This window comes from Capsella rubella, unplaced genomic scaffold (assembly GCF_000375325.1).
Source record: "Capsella rubella cultivar Monte Gargano unplaced genomic scaffold, Caprub1_0 scaffold_7, whole genome shotgun sequence".
NCBI lineage: Eukaryota > Viridiplantae > Streptophyta > Magnoliopsida > Brassicales > Brassicaceae > Capsella > Capsella rubella.
In genome coordinates, this window is record NW_006238917.1 from 5,030,855 (window position 1) to 5,052,678 (window position 21,824).

Genomic DNA, 21,824 nt, shown 5'->3' on the forward strand with positions numbered 1-21,824 from the left:
TTTAATAGTCTTTGTAACCAAAAACAAACTGCGTGTCGTTTCGAAAGCACAAAAACGACGCGTGCTTTGTAGTTTCCCGCCATACAACAAGTCCCCTCGAATCTCGAAACTCGCAGTTTCTACTTTTCCTCGGCATCCTCTTCTCTTCCCTTCCGGCGATGACGGCCAAACGAAACCCTAAGAAAAGCCGAGCTTCGAAGTCATCCGAGCCCGTCACCTTATTCCGATCCGTTGCTTCAGCAATTACGTCCGCTAAGGTATCAATTTCGAGTACAATGTTTCTGCCTCTTGGGTTCTGTTCAATCAACCAGTCTCGGATTTTGCTGGGCAATGCTTATTTCCCTAAATATTTGTCTGAGAAATATATTCGTGCTCAAAAGTATTGATTTTTTTTTTAAAAAAAGGGTGAGATGTGAAGCAATTTAGGGTTTTGTGGTTTTCCGAAATAATCAACTCGAGTCCTATTTGATTTCCAGGTTCCTCAGAAGCCAATTCTGCAACGTCTACTGTACCTTCTGGGTCATTTGTCATTAACCCAACAAATTAATTGGGAGAATTGTGACATAGCCTCACATGATTGGAATATCAAGCTCAGTGGTAAGCAAGTGGAGTTGATCAATTTCGAGGATATTTGTCACCTCTCAGATGTTTTGTTCACAGAGCTTGATAGGAGTTTTGAAAACCTATTCTCCACTTTATTCAAACGAAAGGCTGAAACTTGTCCCACTTTTGCAAGTAGAGAAGAAAGTATTGAATTAGCTACTCTCTTCTTAAGATGTTGTATGAAGATCATGACTTTACTTATACCAAAACAAGAGCTGGTTTTTGAGAAAGCCAAATCAGTTCTCTCAGTACTCAGTGGATTGGTTCATGCAAGGAATATGGATTGTTCTGTTGTAGGCACCCATGACGGCAATATATTTCTTTGTAGCTGGATTGAGGTAAGTCTTGAAAATTTGTCGATCTCTTTACCTTTGCCAAGGGATTTCTAAGTTGGAGAAAAATCCTTTTTGATAATGTCAATAATATTTGATGAATAGGTTTTCATGGATGAGATTTTGGTGAATAAGTCAATCAGGGATCTTCTGTTCATAGTTAATTCTGCGTCCTCCTCATGTAGACTGTTTACTAAGCATGATAGGGCCGGTGTAGTGGAAATGGTTTCTGCTCATTTTATCATCTCAACATCTGATGAAAATATGAATAAAATGTGTGTTGATAGATTATACTGGGAACAACTTGATGCGGTTAAAGCTCCTCAGATAAGCTTGGGTGCTGCTGCGTCGTTGCTGCTTAGCCCGCTGATGTTCGCTGCACCAACAATGATCCATGCCTATGTTGTTTTATTGGTTTCTGACGCTATCGGTATTTGTGTTAAGGGATTAGACCTTCACCTTATTGATCGCTATATTGATGCATTTGAAAAGTCTGTTGTTTTGTATACAAGCTTCATGTGTACGAGTGAGGATGCCTCACCGGGGAAGTTTGGTGTTTTGATGAATCATTCTCGAGTGGCTTTTGAACAGCGTCTTTCGCCCTCAACACTGGCGAAATTTAATGATGTTACACTGAAGCTAAAGGATTCATTGGGTGCATATCGAATTAGTAATGCCAATAGAGAAATCAATGAGCTGGTCGCATATTCTGTTGCATATGCAAAGGAAAGCTTATGTATATTTGATAGCTCCTGCTCGGAAACTATGCTGTCTCAGACCTTATCAATTATTGGTTGTGCGATACTTAATGCTAGTTCTGATGATGTCATGGACTCTGTGTTGCAGAAATACGACGCGTATAGTATGGAAAATTTATATCTGCTTGCATCCATATTAAAGTTGATGGGTTGTTCGATGTTGCAAGCCATCCGGGTTTTCAGGAATTGGAACTGGCATCGACCTGAAGCCGGAGGTGATGTTCAAGCTTGCAAGGAATACAAAGCCCTGATGCATATTGTTCAACGGTTTGAACAGTTCAATATTCAATTTCCCGGTCAAAGTTTCCTGTGTGATAGAGTGGAATCTCATCCTCACAGACATGTGAATTCTAAGTGGATGCTTACGCATTTTTCAGGCTTACTGTCTGTAAGCTTTGCCCTCAAGCTTGGCTTTCTAGTGAAGGATTCCATTTTTGGAATTGTGATATCTATGTATTTATTTATCCTAGAAGGGGGTAACTTGGAAGCACTTGGGAATTCAGTTCATAATTCAGGAAATCCGTCATCGCCAATACCATCCAGTGGTTCTGAAAACTTGGCAGCTTCTGGTAAAGCTGAAGAGGTAACTAACTAATAACTCTTTTCACAAAATCTCATTTCTGCGCTTTTCTAAATGGATCAATGATTATATGGTACAGACTGCAGTAGATAGGAAACAGAGCGGGGCGGTTGCTTTGAAGTTTCACAAAATCCGAACTTTGTACTTGGGGTATGTATAGACCAGCAAAATCCTATTGGTTTTCTCTTTCATATTGGATGATATATATGCATTCATGAGATCTTTACCCAATTACTTCATGTAACTGGTTGTGCAGGAAGATATCTGAAGCTAAAGGTCCAGAGAGTGATCCGGATTCAGGAATTAGTGTTGAAGAACAAAGCTGCAATGGGCAGAGATTTCTGTGGTGTATGGCCGGGAAAGGCGAACTGAAAAAAACAGATGTGGAGGAGTTGGCAGATTTCATTGTATGTGAGCCCGGTAAGGACTACGCCGACTGGCTAAAAGGTAGAGAACGATTTCGGAAGCAACGGTGGAACAAGATTGCTCTCCAAAGGTGGAGTAAGAAGCAAAAAACTTGGAGAGAGAACAAAAGAAAAGTGTCTAAAACCCGAATGTAAATCTTCTGTAGTAAAAGAGTTAATATAATCATGTAGGAATGTCACGACATTAGTCATGAAAATTATGTAGAACAGATTGATCCTTTCAACCATAATAAGTAAAGTAACAACCACAGATTAATCGTGGAAATTTTATTCAGTAACGCCCTCGCAAAGAGTAAAGAGTAAAGAGAGAACATGAAATATCAAAACTCGAGCATAACATAGTGACAACTATAAAATGTAACAAAAACTGTCTTCTTCCTTCAAAGTTAAAGCCTCAACAACAGAAGAGAAAGCAACAAAGAAGTGAAGATGTAAAAGTTCTTAAAAGAGAGTCTCTACTCGTATGTAAATGATGCATAGTCTTATGAGTTTTTAAAGAGTCAAGAAGGCAAAAATCCCAGTTTTTAAGTATTTCAAACTACAACAACGCAGCTTCGCTTAACCACTCCATTCCATCTAGAGAACGTAGTAGTAACCCAAGACAAGAAGCATCAGTACCACAAGAGCAGCTGGAGCAGCATAAACCCAGTAGTTAGTCGACTTCTTACGCTTAAGGATCGCTCTCGGGAGCGTTTCTGGCCCTCTACTGCGGATCCTGTTCCTTATCGGTTTATCTTTTAAGACTTTTTCCTTCTGCGGTTTCTCCTCCTGCACCAGAGCTTCAGTTTCCTCCTTCTCTGCCTCAGAAGCTTCGGGAGCTTCCTCAGCCTCGGTTTCTGTGTTGCCTCCAGTCTTCTTCTTGGCTTTCTTCTCTTGCTCCTGCAACACACAAAAAAGATGGAGATAACTATTAGAACGGGAGAGAGGGAAAAATGCAAAGAGTCTTAAGGTACAACAACAGATAAAAGATAATACCTTCTTTTCTTTCTTCTCAGCTTCCTTTTGAGCTCTTATAGCAGCTTTAGCAGCAGCTTTCTCCGCCAGCTTCTTCTTCCTTTCCATGGCTTGCTTTGCTTTGGCAATCTCCTCTTGCTTTCTCATTTCCTTCGCCGTAGCTGCATCGACCGCTTTTTCTTCCTTCTGCTGCTTTCCAAGACCATATACTTCATCATCATCATCATCATCATTTGCAACGTTCTTTACTTTTACAGCATCTTTAGCTTTCTCAGTCTTCTGAGCTACACTAGCATCTGGTTTAGGTGCAGAGACTGGTTCCTCCTTCTGCTGCGGCTTTGCCTTAGCTTTAGGGACAACCTCAGTCTCAGAAGGCGTTGCCTTTAATGGTGGTACCTCTGGAGCAATCAGAGGCTTCTCTCCAGGGTTCCTCATCCGTCCATCTCGGCTCAGCTGCCTACTATCAAGTGATTGCAAGCTTCTCTTCTCATAATCTTCTCTGAAATTCTTCTTACTGCACCAAAGAGCAATAAATTTCTCAACCTCGGCATTGGAGAGTGCCTCAAGCTCGCTTATGTTCTTTTGTGCAGCCAAGTCTCTAGCTTTGTTCAACACAGTACGGTTTTGGTAATACCCAGAGTTCTGTATGAGAGAAAAGAATACAAAATTGAAGATTATTAAATCGCACATATCATTTGTCATCACTAGAAAATTCCCAAAGTATGTGCTTGTACCGTCTCATCGCGTTGCTTCCGGAGCTCATGAATGTTTGAATAAGCTTTGTCTCTCTTCTCGCTCACATTATTCAGCTGAGTTTCCAGCACCTGAATTTCATCTTTTGTTGATTTCAACTTCTCACTCATCTCATTAATCCTTGCTGAAATTGCTTGCCTCTCCTTTTTCACTCCGTCCAAACCAGCACCCATTAGCTGCCAAAAAATCAACACAAATGAACATATGAAACCAATTTCTACATACTATAACTGCACAAATCCAGAGAACCTGACCACAATTCTCTCACCTTAACTTGACCTTGGATATCATCCTTCTGACCCATAGATTCTTTGATTTTGGCTCTCATAGCCGCATTAGCAATGACCTTATCTCTTGTCCCTTCAAGCAGCCTGATCTCTTTAAGAAGCTGCTTCTCCTCGGTTAACGGAATGCTTTCATGTTGAATCCGATACTGGTAGCTGTAAATCTTTTTCCACAAAGCCGAGCAAACAAGAATCAACCAAAGGCCAACAACTAAAGCAATCTAAAAGGGTCTCAAGAGTATCGAGTGAACAAGTAGATTATTACCATACTATTCAGCTCATCCTCGGACGAACAGATAGCAGGACCACGAGCACTCCCACCATCATTGTTCCTTAGCTTTCCCAGAGCTTGCTGCAATGGTTCCATTTCCTTTCTTTTCTCATCAAACATCGTGTTAAATCCCTTACGCTCTGACTTCAACGGGTCTAGCAGTTCAAATAACTTTGATCTCTCGGCCTACACATTGCCAAAATCACATTATTAGCACCACGCAAGAAAAAAAAGGATATGCTATTCCTTTATAAAGCAGAGAAAAGAAGGTTCCAAGAACTTACCCTCTTATTTCTTAACTCGTCCAAAACAGCAGCGCGAGCAGTGTTCAACTTCTTAAGCTCTTTATCAGCTACGTCAAGCTTAGCTTTCATTTTGGGGTCCTCGTGATGACGGAATTTAACAAAGTAGAAAGAGTGGATCTGCCTGACCGCAGGCCACTCTTCCGCTGCATCTTTTGGTACATCAGCGTTCAACGCTTTGTTATTCTCTTCGGCTTTCTTTGGTGGCTCATCGTGTGAACCAAACTTGATGGAGACTTTGTCTCCTTTTCCTTGGTCAGGCTTCCCCTCGAAAGGAGCCGGAGCAACCTCAAATCCACCATTAACAACCTCAACGCCCATTGAATCGAACAAAAAACAGAGGATCCTAATGCCCACCAAAAATAAATGAAATCATGAGTTAAACAAAAATATATTGGCATGTAACGGATCGGAGAAAACAAAGCTAAGGATTATATTAAAAAAAAAAACTAGAGAAAGGATTCAACTTTAAAGGATCTATTGACGCAAAGATCTGCAAATGAAAGTATTCAATTATCCAATATAAAGGCAGATCATTTCTCGCCATCAAATGCATATATCCAGACACGAACAAGATCAGGATCGATCCCAGAAAAAAAAACGAACAGCAAATTCCCAATCAAATATCAGATAATAAAACATACGCAAGATCAAACCTTTAACAACAGAGTCAAAATCAAATCAATCAATTACTTGAAAGTCAAGAGAGATCAGAGACAATAAAATGATTCAGACGAAGCAGCAAATCAGAGTCAACAGAGACAAGGGAAGGGAAGGGTTGAGAGAGAGAGAGAGAGAGAGAGAGAGAAGAGGATACCGTGGAGATCTGATGAAGAAGATAACAAAAAAAAACAGACGAAGAGGAAGAAGAAGAAGAAGAAGAAGACCCTTGTAGAGAAAAAAGGGTCGCTCGCTTGCTATAAGCTTTTTTTTTTTTTGCCCTGGGGGAAGGAAGGATAAAAATTAGTGTTAGGAAAGAAATGGGGTCAGATCTCAATCTAAATATATCACTTCCATTTCTAAGAGAGTCTCTCTCTCTCTCTCTCATTAAAATCAGATGTAATATTATACTTGTTGTTGTATTTTTTTTTTTTACTAAACCGGTAAAAAACCATTAATTCGATCGTATCTATTGAGAAAACCATCCCCGATTGGGCCATTCCTACATTTCCCCTACCACCTTTGTTTGTTCATTTTTGTCTAATTAATAATAAAGGGATTATGCGTATAATTTGATCTTTTTATTTGTCAACTTTACAAAGAAAAAAAGTTTTAGGAGCTAGGATCAGATCTTTTTTTAGGTTTCTAATGTTTTTTACCTTGTTTTTTTCTCCTATTTGAGTAACGCATATCTTTGACTAATATTTAGATTCCTTGGATCCAATTTATTAGTTACTAGTCGGTTGCCCGCGATACGCGCGAGAGTTTATTATGTTGTTTATGAGTAATTGGTTCGTATTTTATTTTCTACTTATTTTTTTCACTATACCATACTTTATTTTTTTAAACTTAAATTGTGTTTGTATAGAAAAACTATTGAGTTTTAGCTTTATTAGTCGTTAAGAAATTAAGTGTGTATAGTATAAGTCGAAGTGTAGGCGTAAATGGAAGTGCGGTTGAGAATCATTGAAAAACGTGTGCTATTAAGGTTTTTACCAAATATAGATCTAGATGTTAATATTTTGGGCCCTTTTATATGTTGGCATGAAATTTGAACATGATTTGTGGGTTTCGGGCGTATTGTTGTATTTTTAATTGTTTACATTATCTCTTTATATATTGTCATAATTTATTGTTTTACATTTTCATTTTTTAGATTTGTCGTACTTTATATCTCGTAATGGTCATTTATATACTATTATATATTTTCTGATTTTATGTTTTATATATTTTTTTGTTTTTTCATATGGAACAATTTTTAAATTTAACAAATTAGTATAATTTACTTTATATTTAGTTTATTTCATTTAATAATGTTTTATCTTAATTTTCAATTTTATGAAATATAGTTAATTTTTTATTTTGTTTATTAGTTTAACATATGTGTTGTGGAAACAAATAGTTAAACTCATATTGGAAACTTTTAAAGAAATATTATTTTTATTTTTACCTTTTTATATGTTTATAAAAAATAAGAATTCATGTTTCATTCCGACCTATCTCACTTATGTTTGAAAATTATTTGAGACATAAATTAGATAGATTTATATTCTCAAAATTTCTTGCTTTTTGTTTTATTCCCGTTAAATCTCATTATATTTAGGTTTACATTGTGTAAATATAATCATATATATATTTTAAACATTCAATAAAAACTATAATCTATTATTTATATATTTGTTACTATAATCGATAATTAGTAAGTTTTTTTTAACTCTTAATCAATTATCCTTTTTAGTTTTATAATGTATAATATACAAAAAAGACATTTCATATTTATTTTGGAAAAACTTATTTACATAGGTTTAAATATTAAAATTAAATGATAAAATGGTATAATTATTTTTAAAAATTACATAATAAAATGAGGTGGATGATGATGTGGATTAAGGAGAAGAGAGAAAAAGCTAACTTTATATATATAGATACTTATACATAATAGTATAATATAAAGAGAAGAAAAAAAAAAACATTTTATGTTAGTAGAACTGTGATTGAATGACTTGAATGAAGACATAACAATTTTGCATGAGTGGTCGATTTGAAGAAATATTTTACATGAAGCACACTAAAAAATGGTGATTCAAACAATGTTTTTATCATCTAACAATATTGATGATACAAAACAAAGTCAATTGTGTAAAATGTGTATGAGCCACCTGCTCTACTTTTTGTTCTTAACTAATTAAAGTAGGTCCACCCTCATGGAGGGAGAATGGTCACGGGCCTCCTTGCGGCTATATAGAGGGATTGTTAAACCATGGCTGGCGGAGTTGGTATATATATATATAGAGAGAGAGACTAATTAAAGCGGATAAAATGTTAGGATGGAAATTAACTAGGCGAACAATCTTTAGCTAAAATGTTAGATAGAAGCATTTACCGACATTAATAAGTTATAGATTAATTATACGGTACTAGTTCCGTAAGAAAGGAACAAAATCAGTTGTGTTACTATTCGTTGTGAGAAAAATGTTACTATATCAGTTCAAGAGTTTCATGTGTTCTGTCTGACGACTATCCATTCATGTTCCAACTGATTTTTACTATGTGTTTTTTGCGATTTCATTATTATAAACCAGTGATGTGTTGTTGTGAAGCCTTGAATATCCATGTTCATAAAGCAAATTGTATATATGTGTATTGAGTTTGGCTATATACTTTGTTCGTTCGTTAATGAATCAATCTCTCGAGAAGAAGACAAGAAAATACAAAAAAAGAGAGAGAGAGAGAGAGAGAGAGAGAGAGAGAGAGAGAGAGAGAGAGAGAGAGAGAGACAAAAATGGGAAGAGGTGGGAAGAGAAGAAAGAAAGTAAGAAACAGTTGTTGGGGTGGTGTTGAAAACGTGGGAGAGTCTTGTTTGGATGGCTTCTTTAGGGTACAACTGTCCACTTTGCAGCGACACGCACGTCTTCTTCTCTGCCCTTAGATCACATTATCAATCTACATCTCATCTCATCTCATCATGCGGATTAGATTCTTCCTCTATGCATATCCCTACGTACGTACACTTCAGTTGAACTTCGACGTAAGCTGAAATGACCCCAATACCCTCCTTCATCACCGCCCTTGCAAAACTTGTGTGATTTGTGAAACAGAAAGTCTTTTTTTCTTCTTAAAAAGATGCAAAGTTTCAATTACGCTCTTTTATCTTCGGTTTTTTTTTTTTCTTTTCTGTATACTTTTCTTAATTAGTATAAGAGATTGCATTTTCGTATAATAATCGAACGCTCAGTGATATTTTTTCTTAAAAAGTAGAAGGAATGTTTCCTAGTTTTAGGTCCAAAGGGAGACTAAACTCTGAAACTTTAAAGAACTATGAATGAGTGATTTGTTTAACTTCTTGGAATTTTGTTAAACGATGACCGAGTAATGTATTCCATGGCCAATCTTCGATACTACTAGCAAAGGGATTACAAAATTGGATTCACTTCAAAACTACACCACACCAGTTTAGGCTAGAATCAAGTTTACCTATAAATAGCTAAACCGGTTTCATACCATGTCTATGTCTGAGCTACAACAATCCAAAATCTTAGTTTCTTGATTATGTTCATTCATCGGAAGGTGAGGCAGCCTGTTTCAGACAATCCCGCATGATCTCTCCAAGCTTTGAACACGCATCCAAGCAAAGCTGCATTGCCTGCGATATTCGAAACATGTTAAGTAACATATGGCTCCTATGACCAACTACTTCATATTTAAGTGCTGATATGTTAACCACTCAGACCCTTATGTCCGATTTAAAGATTACAAAGGTATAAACACGCTACATTTTAGTTCGTGCTTAGCAAAGCGATAATAAACAACAGTCTATTTAACCAATACTATGTGATTTAGACAAACAAACCAGTTTGATAACATCAACAGTGAGAAAAGAAAAGACCTTCGTCTATTAACCCTGTGCAGAAGTTGAAAGACAAGAGATGTTAATCAAAAGGCATACCTCGTTGATATTAGGTGTTGTCCATTCACCCGTGACGGTTAGCTGAGTGATTTCATAACGAGATGGCATGCATGTCATCATAAAGCTTCCATCTTCACATCCTTCCTCTTCTATAACTGGGTCAATCATAAGGCTTTTGCCTATGCAAGACTTTGAATATAGCAGGAACAATTTATCAGTTAGTGTTTCAAAATATGGCATTGAAGGACATCTATAGGTTCTAATTTTCCCAAAGACTCAAACTATGGTGCTCTTGTTTCTTTCAAAGTAAAGTCATAGCCAAGAAGGTTGAAACTTCCAGGAAAAAACTAAATGTTACACTTTATCACCTAATGCTAATAAACTTAAGAGATAACGCAGAGGAATTTGTGTAGCTGTTGTAAAATACACATACCACTGAAACAGCTGTGATAAGGTCATACATCATAATCCCGGCATCTGCTAGAGCAAGACTGGCACATGATATCACAACTGAGAGGTCACCTGCAATACGATACCATTTGCGAAAATCAGGAAATGTCAAACAACAATCCTATGATAACAATATAGTAATAGGTTGCTTCCATAATCAATTCCACGAGCACCAACGTCTAGAGAACCAGTAAGAAATCACCTATGCTCCCAAAAAGGTTGTCCTGATTTCTGGTAAAAGGATATTCGATAGTTGTTGAGAATTGTTGAAACTATAAAGATTGTAGAGAGTCATGAGACTTACTGCCTCCAGATTCAAGCACCAACGCAAAAACATCAACGGTAGTCTTTGGAAATGTCTCCATCATTATTACACCTTCCAACGCTTTGTGAAGCATTGATGAGTACTCCTTGTGATCAGTTCCCTAAAAACCACAATATATAACTAATCTAATGTAACAGAAATAAAAGCCACAACATCCAAATTAAGGATTAACGCCACAAAACTCACATACCTGGCCAAGAGTGGGGGAAGCAAAAGTTGTATAGCTAACATTGCAATTCAATCTACCAACATCACTATAAGTCATTGCTTTCTTACTCTCCCTAGGCCCAAATCTAGATTTTTGAACACACGGAACAAATTTAGCTGACAGAAGATGATGCAAAATATATACTAAAGGATAAGTGTTATCTAACAATAATACTCACACTGAAACAATGACTTTCGTGTTCCCAAACTCAGCATATGCAGAACCAGAAGCAGAGCTCACAGCACCAGTTTGAAGTACTGAAAAAAAAAAATCCATTTTTTAGACAAAAGACACAAAATTTCATATGACAATGAAGAACCGTAACGATTAAGAAGAGAAAGGGAAAAGGGTTTTTACAGGCAGGTCGGCATTGATGGAAGCCACGGCCATCAGGACGGGACCAATCGAGGTCGGAATCCTTGAAAACAGGAAGTCGTGATCTTCCCACAAGTTTAGGTGAGTAAGTTGGAGTTGCAGCTCCAGGTTTTGCTGCCATTGTTCTGCGCTGAGACTAACAAAATCGAATCTGAGCCCTGACAAAGAACGGACAAGTCAATGAGTGAATACCCAGTTCAAATTTGCTCCTATGCGAACAAAGCAGCGAATGGTTCTAAGAAGAATCGTTACCTGAGAGGGTCTGAGCGACAACCAAATAAAAAAGACGCGGCGGAGAGAGTGGAAGAACAACAAACTCGCCGTTGAAGATTTTTAGGGTTTAGCAAAAACAAAGAGTTTTAAGAAAAGGGGGGCAATTGTACTAAATAACTCAAACTTTCCTTAATTATAAGGGTTATTTAACTAAATAAACAAACTGTAATTTATTTTAGTATATAGTATAGTAAAATAAACGATTTTTTTAATTTACTTGCAGATTTTTAAACCTTCTTCCACTGTTAAGAAAAAAAAAGGTGCTGAAATCAAATAAAAACAGACTGTTGGTATCAACTAAAAAAATTGCTATAGCTCTAAAATGCTGACAACAAAAGTATTAAAATAATGGAATTTAAGTGAATGGAATATAGAAAAATATAAATGTTCCACTAATTCCTCAACATATATATATGTCATTAAAGGACCAAATAAATAGTAAATCTGATCATACCATTAGAAACAAAACATACATTACCTAATACACATAGTAAAAATATATACCAAAGCTTGAAATGTAAGAAAAATGAAGACACAAAAAATGCAAAAATCATCAAAAATGAGGACCCAGTATATTATCTCCATTTGATTAGTCAGCTGAGCTCAATCATACGGTGGGATTCCACGTTTGACATTTCCCATTACTTGGCCACTTCCCCACCCATTCTCAATCTTAATCATCATTTACGTTCGTCTGGTTGGAATGGTCCATAATCTCTTCTTATAACATTCCTCCCAGTTTTTAACTTTGTGATAACTACTATATGTGTACTACTATATGTGTTATCAAGTCGGTAAATCAAAAGTAATAAATGGTATTAATTAAGCATGCAACTTAACAACAAATCAAAAATCAAAGCCTCGCAATAAAAAGTCAAAGGAGAACCCACCGTTTCTTCTACGACCTGATTTTATAAACGAAAACTTCTCTGTGGGAAAACCGAAGACCAGTGTGTAACCATAACTCTCAGATTTCCTTCTTTTATCTCTTTTTCTTTGTTTTTCCTAGACAAAGAAAAAAGTTATTACATCTTTTAACTAATAATAATTTTTTTTTTAAAAAGAAATCTTCGTTTCAGACAAAGACGACAACCTCGTCGACAGTGTTGTTGAGAACTGCCCGGAGCTTTAAACATTCCTCGCGTCAAGACCAGGTACTTTTGTTTTGCATGTTTTTACTTGTCCCTAACACGTTTTTTCTGATTCGTACAAATGTAGTTTCTCTTATCCTCACACAGCTCAGATTTGTCTTTTTAGATGGATCTGTCATATAGAAATTATAAGATCGGGTCATCTTTGTGATCACGTCGTTACGATTCACCAATCCTCTGTTTTTTTTTTCTTCTTCATTATTTTGGGAGATAGTCATATTCGAGTTGTATCAAAATATTTCTATTATTGTTTGTTTGTATGATCACTAGTATTCAACGTTTTAGGTTGGTTTTCAGAAATGTGAAAATAAATAAATCGAGTTTGACTCCAAAACTTTTGATCAAATACATGTATAGATCTCTCACCGTGTCTCTCTACTCTGGCGTAGGTTAGGGGCAATCTCGATTGTTGAAGATCTTGCATATCTCATGCGCCTAAAATATTAAAGTTCTGGCGTTTTACGTTTACATTAGTATAACCACTGTTTTTGAGATCGATCCTATGAGAAGGCTCTTCAATGGCGTCCTTAAACTCAGAGAAGAAATGGATTTTTCCTCTAGCAATGGCTTCTCTCATGTTCACATTCCTTGTAGCTGCATCCTTCAACATGGGTCTCCTCTCTTCCGTGCGTTCCATTAACTCCCTCATATTCTCCTCCAGTCTCTCGACCACTAACGAGACAAGAGCCGAATTCGCAGAGTCAAAAGTCAATAAGTCCACTCATCCTCCTCCGGTGCAGCCTAGTCCTCCTCGCTTCGGTTATCTAGTTTCAGGGTCAAGAGGTGACTTAGAGAGTCTATGGAGAGTGTTAAGAACATTGTACCATCCGAGGAATCAGTATGTTGTTCATCTCGATCTTGAGTCTCCTGCTGAAGAGAGGCTTGAGCTGGCTAAACGTGTGAGGGAGGATCCTGTTTTTAGTGACGTTGGGAATGTTCACATGATCACAAAGGCTAACCTCGTTACATATCGAGGACCAACAATGGTGGCCAATACGCTCCACGCTTGCGCCATTCTCTTAAAGCAGAGTAAAGATTGGGATTGGTTCATTAATCTCAGCGCCTCAGATTATCCTCTAGTCACCCAAGATGGTATATCTATTTGAACGTCTAGTCTCTCTCTTTTTTTTTTTTTTAAATAATCTCTTCCTGAATCATCAATGCACCTTGCTTGCAGATCTGATTGATACATTCTCGGGGTTGGACCGGAACCTCAACTTTATCGACCACAGTAGTAAACTAGGCTGGAAAGAGTAATGATAAATTCTCTGTGTAGAGTACATTTGAGATGAGTTTTTTTTTCCTGTTTTAATCCAAATGTGGTTCCGCAGAGATAAACGAGCAAAGCCTCTGATCATAGACCCGGGGCTTTACTCGACGAAAAAGTCTGATGTCTTCTGGGTTACACCTCGCAGAACCATGCCAACTGCATTCAAACTATTTACCGGTAATTAAGTAATTAGCAAGTAAATGATTATGAAAAATGGTGACTAATCTTTGAAATTGCAGGTTCTGCTTGGATGGTCTTATCTAGGTCGTTCGTAGAATATTGCATTTGGGGATGGGACAATCTTCCACGGACTCTTCTAATGTATTACACCAACTTCCTCTCCACACCAGAAGGATATTTCCACACTGTTATTTGCAACGCACCAGAGTACTCTTCCACGGTGGTGAACCACGACCTGCATTTCATCTCCTGGGACCGCCCTCCCAAACAGCATCCTCGGACGCTCAACATAAATGATACAGAGAGGATGATTGCCAGTGGAACAGCGTTTGCCCGTAAGTTCAGACACAATGATCCTGCCTTGGATAGGATCGACAAAGAGCTGCTCGGTAGAGGTAGCGGGAACTTTACGCCGGGTGGTTGGTGTGCAGGGGAACCAAAATGTTCGAGAGTTGGTAATCCATCAAAGATCAATCCCGGTCCTGGATCTAACCGGCTTCGTGTGCTTGTTAACAGACTTGTTTTGGCATCTAAATTGACTCAACGGCAATGTAGATAGGCTTCATATGTTCATGTTGAATTAGTCCGTATTATACTTTCTGCAAACTGACAAACATTGTTGAGATTTGTCACTCTTTTCTAAGCCAAAATAATTACCCAATTCACTTCTTCTCATTACATAGAAGCCCTATTCTACCTCTGATTGCTTATTTCCCTCTTGTCAGAAGGACTAAGGGAAATAATTTTATATCATATATAAACGGCAACTCAGCAACAGGTTGAAAAATAGATGATGGATTGTTCAGATACTTCTTCAATTTCGACATGGTTCAGGAAGATTAGATACAAGCACATATATCTATATTTGTGCAATACACAACAAGAAATTGGCCAGCAATTTGAGACCTAACTCGGAACAATGGAGTCAGCAATAACTATACCATAGACTTCGAGTTTACAGCCTATTTACATCACAAACTATACAAAAAGAGAGAGCTAGAAGAGAAGGAGGCAGAGGACGATGCAACAAAGGAAGAATATCGATACCCGATTAAGAGACTTCTCACGATGAATCATCCTCTGGCTTTGGTAAGGCTGAGCTATTGTATTTGTGAACGTCCCAAAAATCCTGGTGTAGACCATGTCCCCAAACATTCCAATCACTGGGTAGAGAAAACTCATCATTACTGCATTGGCAAGGTCGGTTGATTCGGTTGTGGTGAAGCCACGAGGGGAATATTGGAGGTTATGGAATGTTGGAGACAGAGTTTGATGTTGCAAGCTTGGGTTCAGAGATGATCCTGAAGAGATTGGATTGTATAATGTTGTTGGAGCAGGTCTGCGGGGTATTTCTGTGGATTCTGCTTCTTGTTTCCTGGAGCCAAACGTGGAAGAGGGCAAAGGCATGCCTCTACCATAGAGAGGAACTAATGAGGTGATGGTAATGTTGGATTTACAGACAGGGCAGTTGTTTTGGTGCTGATCAATGGAGACAGAGGATAACTGAACATGTAACCACCTGTAAATGCAAGGCCAGCAGAAAAGGTGTCCGCAGAGAGTGACGACCGGATCATGGGCTGTGTCTAAACAGATGTTGCAATCAAAACAGCCACTTTCATTAGCTTGAGCTCTCTTTGAACCGGTGATGAGATCAGATTTTTGGTTGGTTATGAAGCCATCATCATGTGTTCGTTGAGCATCAGACATGAAGATGTTCCCTTCCATGGGAGGTAAGATTCTGTCAAGGACAACATAATATTGTCAGCTATGCGTATTAAAACAAATGAAGTCTGCAGACAGTCATAGAAGATTAGAAATTACAAAGAAACCTGAGGAATTATCACCAAAAGTTGAATGAATCAGAGAATTTACTAGAACCAAACATCCATCATAGTAGAAGAAGTGCCATAATAATCCAGAAAGAATACACACCCACACATAAACAGGTCACTGACGAGCTCACTAACAGGTATAAAACTCATGAAAATGTACATCATACAATCAAAAATTTATTATATCTATTGCAGCACATGACACATGCCAAACGTTTGATTCCGTGTTCATACAAACCAGATTTCTGACTTAGGTTTCATGCTACTAAATAGATTCAAAAAGTGATTTAAGAAGAAACAAATAAACAAAACAAAAGTGAGATTCATTACAAAGAACTTTCTACCCTGAAAAGCCCCTCGAGAGCAAACTTGTGCCTCTAAAAGGTCAAATTCAAAGAGATTGCCAAAAATCTCGTTCCAGCTACAAGAAACCAATCCAGATCAGAATAATCAAAGCTATGCTCATCTCAAATTCTAAGCTCCAAAATCAATACGGAGGAAACAAGGATTCAGATTTCAAAAAACCCCAAATTTCCCTTTTTGACCAAAACCTAGAACAAACAGAGAATAGGGGGAAGGGGAAGCCTAGATCATACCCATTTACATACGCGCGAGAGGCAGAAGAATCAATGAACAAAGAAGCGATAACTATAAACAGAATCCAATCCAATCCAAGAAAGATGAAGAAAGAACCTACCGAGTGGGAGGGGAGGATAAGGATAACAAACAAAAAAACGCGATGTAATACGAAAATGATGATCAAGCTCGAAAATGGGAGAAAGGTGAAGGCTTTCAGAGAGATTGGAAGATAGACGCTTTATAAGTCGACGAGTTTTCAACGTACGATGATGATAAAAGACAAACACGACGCTGATGGGTTGCTTCGTCTTCTTAATTATTTTAGATATTTTTAGACAACGACGGTGCTTCTTCTTTTCTTTTCTTTTTACTTATTTATTGGTATGGATACATAGCTTTCGTTGAGGATAATGCTGTAAGGGCATCTTCATTGGGGGTATCTTACAAGGCTAAGATACTCTCACTTTTTCAAAGAAAATATGTTATATAAAGATTTTTTTTGGAAAAGTGGAGGTATTTTAGCCCCCAACGAGGATGGTCTAACTAAAATATCTTACCTTCCCACTAATGTCGGGATTAAATTACTCTTTTATCATGTTAAGTTACACAGTTAATAACTAGATTTAATTTATTTCCAAAAAAGTAAAGGGTTCTATCCTTTATAAAAAGTGAAAACTTTAGATCTGATTTCGTGGGAAAAGTAGAAACAAAAATTTATACTTTTAATTTTGGGGGAAAAGCTAATTAAGCGTTACATAGTTGAGAAACACTCATACAAGTAATCAAATATGTGAGGAAGTAGCGTTACATAAGCTGCAAGATCCATATATATATATATATATATATATATATACACAATTAAATTTACAATTTGAGGATGAAACTAGACTATGTTGTGAAACCAAAAACATCATTCCACCTATGTAAACCTGCAAGACAATGGCTTCTGAGTTAAGTTTTATTTAATCCACCTACCATATTTCGTAGACCACCGGGACATGCATGCTCATTATGGTACATGGTATAAAACATCATAGTAAGAAAGAAGCTATAGAAATATATACCAAAAGACGAATAAAGCTCTTACCAAACACGTTTTTAGTTAATCACAAACTCCGACAGGCTGCTCATCCACACCAAAACACAAAACAAACCCCAACAATGAACAAACACATTTTGTTTTGTTGGGTTGTAGACTTGTAGTAGTAGTAATTAACAAAACACAAAAGAACATTACAGAATAAAAATATTTCACATGTCATTCTCCAAAAATTTCCTAAAAGCTTTTAAGATATCAACAAAAGTAACCATGCCAACAAAACAACCATCTTTTTCAACCACCCACGCGTAGTTCACTCTATGAGCGATCGCTTGGATCATCACTGCCATCAACGAGCTCTTTCGATTACACACTATCGCCTCCGACTTCCTCGCCATTCTCGCCGAGCTACTCATCGACCTCCCAAACGACGTCGTCCTCGTCGGTGATTCTTCATCCGACGAATAACACGACGACGGCGACGAAGGTGAGACAGAATCGAAAAGCGAGAGCAGACCCATCAGTCTTTCATCCTCCAAACGATTCCTAACGATCTGGACGAGACTCTCCGGTGGATTTGCTCCGTCTATGTACGCCATCAGATCTCCGGCTGAGAGAGTTGCCACCGCCGCAGCAGCTGTCTCGTCGCAGCAAGTTAGTGTCATAGGAGAGATCTCACCGATTAAGGACGTTAAAAAGTCGTCTCCTTCGCCGTCGACAACAGCCACAGAGGTTTGGTCGACGAGAGCGTTGGATATGGCGGAGATGACGGCGGAAGGGGAGGAGTGGTAATCAACGGCGAGGATTGCGTGTGTGCTGTTGATGATACCGAGATCTGAGATTGACATCGCCGGCAAAGGAGAGAATGCGGCGATGGTTCCGAGGAGAAACTGTATGATGTCTTCTTGAGTGATCCAGCAGAATCGTCGTCCGTTCGAATGCGTTGAGGTGGTGAGTGAAACTTTGTCGTTTTCCTGCCTTTTCTTAGTGAAGGGTTTTGTCTGAATCGGGACAATCAGATTCTGTGCTCCTCCGATTATCAGGTCTATGGCTTCAACTAAGCTGATCAGTCAAAATCAAATTGACCCCAGAAAAAAAGAAAACTATTAATTTATGTACTTCAAAAGTGAGAAAAAAACAGAGCATGGAAACAGAGGAATAAGAAAGGTTGAATTTTTATCTAAACGAATATAAAACCTGCAGGAGGGTTGAACATGGAGAGCGAGGGAACGAGTTTTGGGGAGCAGAACAGAGACGGGTGCGTTTAAGGCAGAGAGAGTGTTGTAGCCATGGTCTTTAGACAAATGGCAGATGACGTCAGCCATTGATATTTTTCCCAAGCACTCGCACTCTGTGACATCGGTTTCGTCGTGATTGCAGTTCCAGACTGATAGGAAAGTGTCTTCAGAGGACTTTATGGCAGCGATGGCGTCGGACACGGAGGAGGAAGAGGCGGAGAGACAACGGAGAGGAGGCTTGCCTAGACAGAGATCGGAGACGTCGTAGGAGAGTAGAGACTGTGCCATCAAAATTCAAGGAAAGAGAGAAAGAAGAAGTCTCTAGAAAGTGTAGAGAGAGAGAGAGAGAGAGAAAGAGACAGAGACAGAGACGAGTTTAGAGAACAGAAGAGATGGGTGGTACGATGTTAAAGTACCTGTTTTGATAGAAACCGACTCATACAGATCTTATAAACAAGTTTATGATCCTCCGCTAGTGCATTTCATACCTTTTTTTTTTGTCGTCAGTGCATATCATACTTTTTAAATATTTTTTACTTGTTTATCTAAAAGACAAGTATATCGAGTCGAAATTAAAATTAAATAAAATTTACAGAATATATAGAACTATATATATGATGTATATTGTATAATTTGACACCACGTTTTTTTTTTTTTTTTTTTGCAAATTTGAGAGCACGTTTAAGATTCAATTATAAAGAGTACAAAAGTGTTTTCCATTGATTAGAGATGTAATACTTAATCATGTATATATTTTGTACCCTCAAGTGTTATGGTTTAAAAAAATATACTAATCGTGGATTTTGTGTTACAGAACAAAATGTTTGAAATGAAATATGTAAAATACAGTAAAAAACAGTGTGTTTTTGTTGCATGGATTCTTTTTGAAACCATATACAATAGATAGATGGACTAGCTAGTGTTGACCAAAAAAAAAAGAGAGGATGGACTAGCTAGTAATTTAAAAACCACCTCTAGACACAAATACAACAAGTGAACACTTTTACTTTTGGTGGTCGTCATCAAAAAGATCCTCACATACATTTATTTTCAAATCAAGTAGAATAAGAGTTATACTCTTAACAAAAACTTTCAAAATGTTCTAGTTGATGCTAGTTGATGAACTCAAATTACGGTAAAAGAAAGCTATAAGTTCTCGATTGTTATAGTTCATTCAAGTAAGCAATAGCATAATGCAAAGAGATGACGCAAAAAAATTGAAGGTCATGGGTTCATTGTTCAAACCCATGCTAGAAGAAAGAACTGAAAAAGATAGTTAAAAGCATGTTTTTCTTTTAGGTAGGATATGAGAAAGGTTTATTTATATGATGCTTCTTCGGAGTCATCGTATATAGAATTAGAACGAACCTATGATAGAGATTAGATATGACCTTAATATTACTCAACGAATGCCTTTTTTTGTGGTGTGGCCTTTAATGATAATTATAAGACACGTTTTGATTTTCTACTAACTCGGTCACTCCAAGTCCAACTGTGCAACAAGCTGGCAATGGAACCTGGTCTGCATCATCTTCTTTCCAATTCCAAGTACACTTTTTCTCACTTCTGTATATTGTTGATTAAATAACCTTTTCTGTTTATATACCAAGTCTATTTTTTTACCCTTTCAAATTAAACTTAGCTTGATTCTGATTTGTTCTTTTCGGTTCATAGGTAGCGTTTTCATATTTCGACCCTTTATTAACTAAAACTAAAACGCCTCATTATTAACAGTTAAACACGCTTTCCAATGCTTAACAAATAACAAGTCGTTCTTGCACGTCATGTAAACAAGTTGGCCAAGTGTTTTCTCTTTTCCGTTTTTCCCTGGCCAAGTGTTTTCTAGGTACTTACTTTAATACTGAAAACATGTTTTCTTTTCGCAATGTGTTGTGTTTCCTCTGTAAATTATTTGATCATATGAACGTTAGTGAGCATGTGAACCTCAATTACTTACAGCATGCAACCGTATTTTACTGTTTTCACCTTTTTGGTACACGAAGAAAATATTTCAGATGAATTCATAGAACCAAATACACACATGACACATGGATTGTGTTGTACGTATACACATATTGGAGAATACGGACCCTCTCTTAATTAGCTATCTTATGTGACACGAAATAACAGGATTGTGTTTTTTTCATTAAATTTAAAATTGGTACGTAATTGAGTAACCAAGCTACAAATTGACCGGTCCATCCCAAGAGGGAACACAGATGATACACGAGCCAATCGGTCCAATCAGACCACTGTGACTTATACAGTGACGTCAATGGTATAGCGAGTTTATGGACTAATGATCTATAAGACACTCGGATCCGTACGTATATAATAAATAAATATTCTCTGATAATGGTACGTTTTTCACTAAATAACAAATTTGTCCATCGATGTTATTTAATTTAGTCATATAAATCATTAAACTTTGGTACCATGTAAACATATTTCTTCTAATAAATTCAAGATACCAAAAACCTCTGTCTCTGTGACCTTGCATGTTGGCTAGCTCTATGTTTCCAACCTTTAATTATGTTATTCGGACCGACTAATCATTGCGTTTACCAATTAAATATTATATTTAATTTGCGATATAGCATATATAGTATTTGCATAACAAACTTAATTAGCATCAATTTTGGTATAAAGAGGGTGGAAATAAACAAAAGAAGCATATTCTAGCTGCAAAACCTAGTAATACAACTCAGCAACACTCCATTTTAGCTTAGTTTCGTTTGTATTTTAAACTGAAAACATGAACTGATAAAAATAAAACATGGCATCAAAAACGAAATGATATATATATGAATAAGCGTAGACGTGAACAATAATAGATTCAACGGAAGTAGGCGAACGAACGTGACGGGCCTCCAGTTTTTTGTACAGTAGCTAGTTGCTGACGAAGCAAACGTGATATGTGGTTGTCCTTATATGGCACGTGCAACAGATAAGCAGACCTTGATTTTTATTCACTTTGCATAATAATTAACCCGAGAAAACGAAAAAGAAACTTACAATTATAGATAGAGAGATCATTAACTCTCTAACGTATATTCTAAGGCTAGTAGTTAAAGA

At 37.3% G+C, this 21,824-nt stretch overlaps 6 protein-coding genes across 9 annotated transcripts; 2 read left to right on the forward strand and 4 right to left on the reverse strand.

Annotated features, from left to right (window-relative positions):
* The first annotated feature begins 133 nt into the window (after positions 1 to 133).
* Positions 134 to 2,954, forward strand: LOC17880517. Its single transcript, XM_006285242.2, has 5 exons — positions 134 to 257; positions 477 to 941; positions 1,041 to 2,276; positions 2,353 to 2,423; positions 2,530 to 2,954. The coding sequence occupies exons 1-5, from the start codon at positions 159 to 161 to the stop codon at positions 2,831 to 2,833; spliced, it is 2,175 nt and encodes a 724-aa protein (XP_006285304.1). The 5' UTR covers positions 134 to 158; the 3' UTR covers positions 2,834 to 2,954.
* A 102-nt stretch (positions 2,955 to 3,056) lies between these two features.
* On the reverse strand, positions 3,057 to 6,209 carry LOC17879433 (proton pump-interactor 1). The gene is made up of 7 exons (XM_006283300.2): positions 6,080 to 6,209; positions 5,245 to 5,608; positions 4,955 to 5,146; positions 4,674 to 4,853; positions 4,387 to 4,581; positions 3,674 to 4,294; positions 3,057 to 3,577 (listed from the first exon to the last, which is right to left on the reverse strand). The coding sequence occupies exons 2-7, from the start codon at positions 5,581 to 5,583 to the stop codon at positions 3,275 to 3,277; spliced, it is 1,830 nt and encodes a 609-aa protein (XP_006283362.1). The 5' UTR covers positions 5,584 to 5,608; positions 6,080 to 6,209; the 3' UTR covers positions 3,057 to 3,274.
* Positions 6,210 to 9,249: 3,040 nt separating this feature from the next.
* LOC17879141 (exosome complex component RRP41-like) lies at positions 9,250 to 11,555 on the reverse strand. Its single transcript, XM_006284319.2, has 8 exons — positions 11,440 to 11,555; positions 11,170 to 11,345; positions 10,991 to 11,069; positions 10,795 to 10,897; positions 10,584 to 10,704; positions 10,263 to 10,351; positions 9,869 to 10,018; positions 9,250 to 9,565 (listed from the first exon to the last, which is right to left on the reverse strand). Exons 2-8 carry the CDS (start codon positions 11,306 to 11,308, stop codon positions 9,476 to 9,478), a joined length of 771 nt encoding a protein of 256 aa, XP_006284381.1. The 5' UTR covers positions 11,309 to 11,345; positions 11,440 to 11,555; the 3' UTR covers positions 9,250 to 9,475.
* Positions 11,556 to 12,417: 862 nt separating this feature from the next.
* LOC17877874 (beta-glucuronosyltransferase GlcAT14A) lies at positions 12,418 to 14,749 on the forward strand. Of its 3 annotated transcripts, none has more exons than XM_023779252.1 (5): positions 12,418 to 12,614; positions 13,001 to 13,703; positions 13,789 to 13,864; positions 13,943 to 14,058; positions 14,121 to 14,749. In XM_023779252.1, the coding sequence occupies exons 2-5, from the start codon at positions 13,130 to 13,132 to the stop codon at positions 14,618 to 14,620; spliced, it is 1,266 nt and encodes a 421-aa protein (XP_023635020.1). In that variant the 5' UTR covers positions 12,418 to 12,614; positions 13,001 to 13,129; the 3' UTR covers positions 14,621 to 14,749. The 3 variants fall into 3 exon arrangements, with proteins under 3 accessions (XP_023635020.1, XP_023635021.1, XP_006283803.1); XM_023779253.1 differs by lacking the exon at positions 12,418 to 12,614 and adding an exon at positions 12,775 to 12,896; XM_006283741.2 differs by lacking the exon at positions 12,418 to 12,614 and having other exon boundaries at positions 12,903 to 13,703.
* An 89-nt stretch (positions 14,750 to 14,838) lies between these two features.
* On the reverse strand, positions 14,839 to 16,850 carry LOC17878713 (E3 ubiquitin-protein ligase RMA3). 2 transcript variants are annotated; one of them, XM_006282636.2, is made up of 2 exons: positions 16,591 to 16,850; positions 14,839 to 15,799 (listed from the first exon to the last, which is right to left on the reverse strand). In XM_006282636.2, exon 2 carries the CDS (start codon positions 15,784 to 15,786, stop codon positions 15,058 to 15,060), a length of 729 nt encoding a protein of 242 aa, XP_006282698.1. In that variant the 5' UTR covers positions 15,787 to 15,799; positions 16,591 to 16,850; the 3' UTR covers positions 14,839 to 15,057. The 2 variants fall into 2 exon arrangements, with proteins under 2 accessions (XP_006282698.1, XP_023635022.1); XM_023779254.1 differs by lacking the exon at positions 16,591 to 16,850 and adding an exon at positions 16,490 to 16,584.
* A 681-nt stretch (positions 16,851 to 17,531) lies between these two features.
* On the reverse strand, positions 17,532 to 19,270 carry LOC17878402 (CBS domain-containing protein CBSX5). Its single transcript, XM_006283821.2, has 2 exons — positions 18,709 to 19,270; positions 17,532 to 18,573 (listed from the first exon to the last, which is right to left on the reverse strand). Exons 1-2 carry the CDS (start codon positions 19,035 to 19,037, stop codon positions 17,724 to 17,726), a joined length of 1,179 nt encoding a protein of 392 aa, XP_006283883.1. The 5' UTR covers positions 19,038 to 19,270; the 3' UTR covers positions 17,532 to 17,723.
* Between the last annotated feature and the right edge of the window lie 2,554 nt (positions 19,271 to 21,824).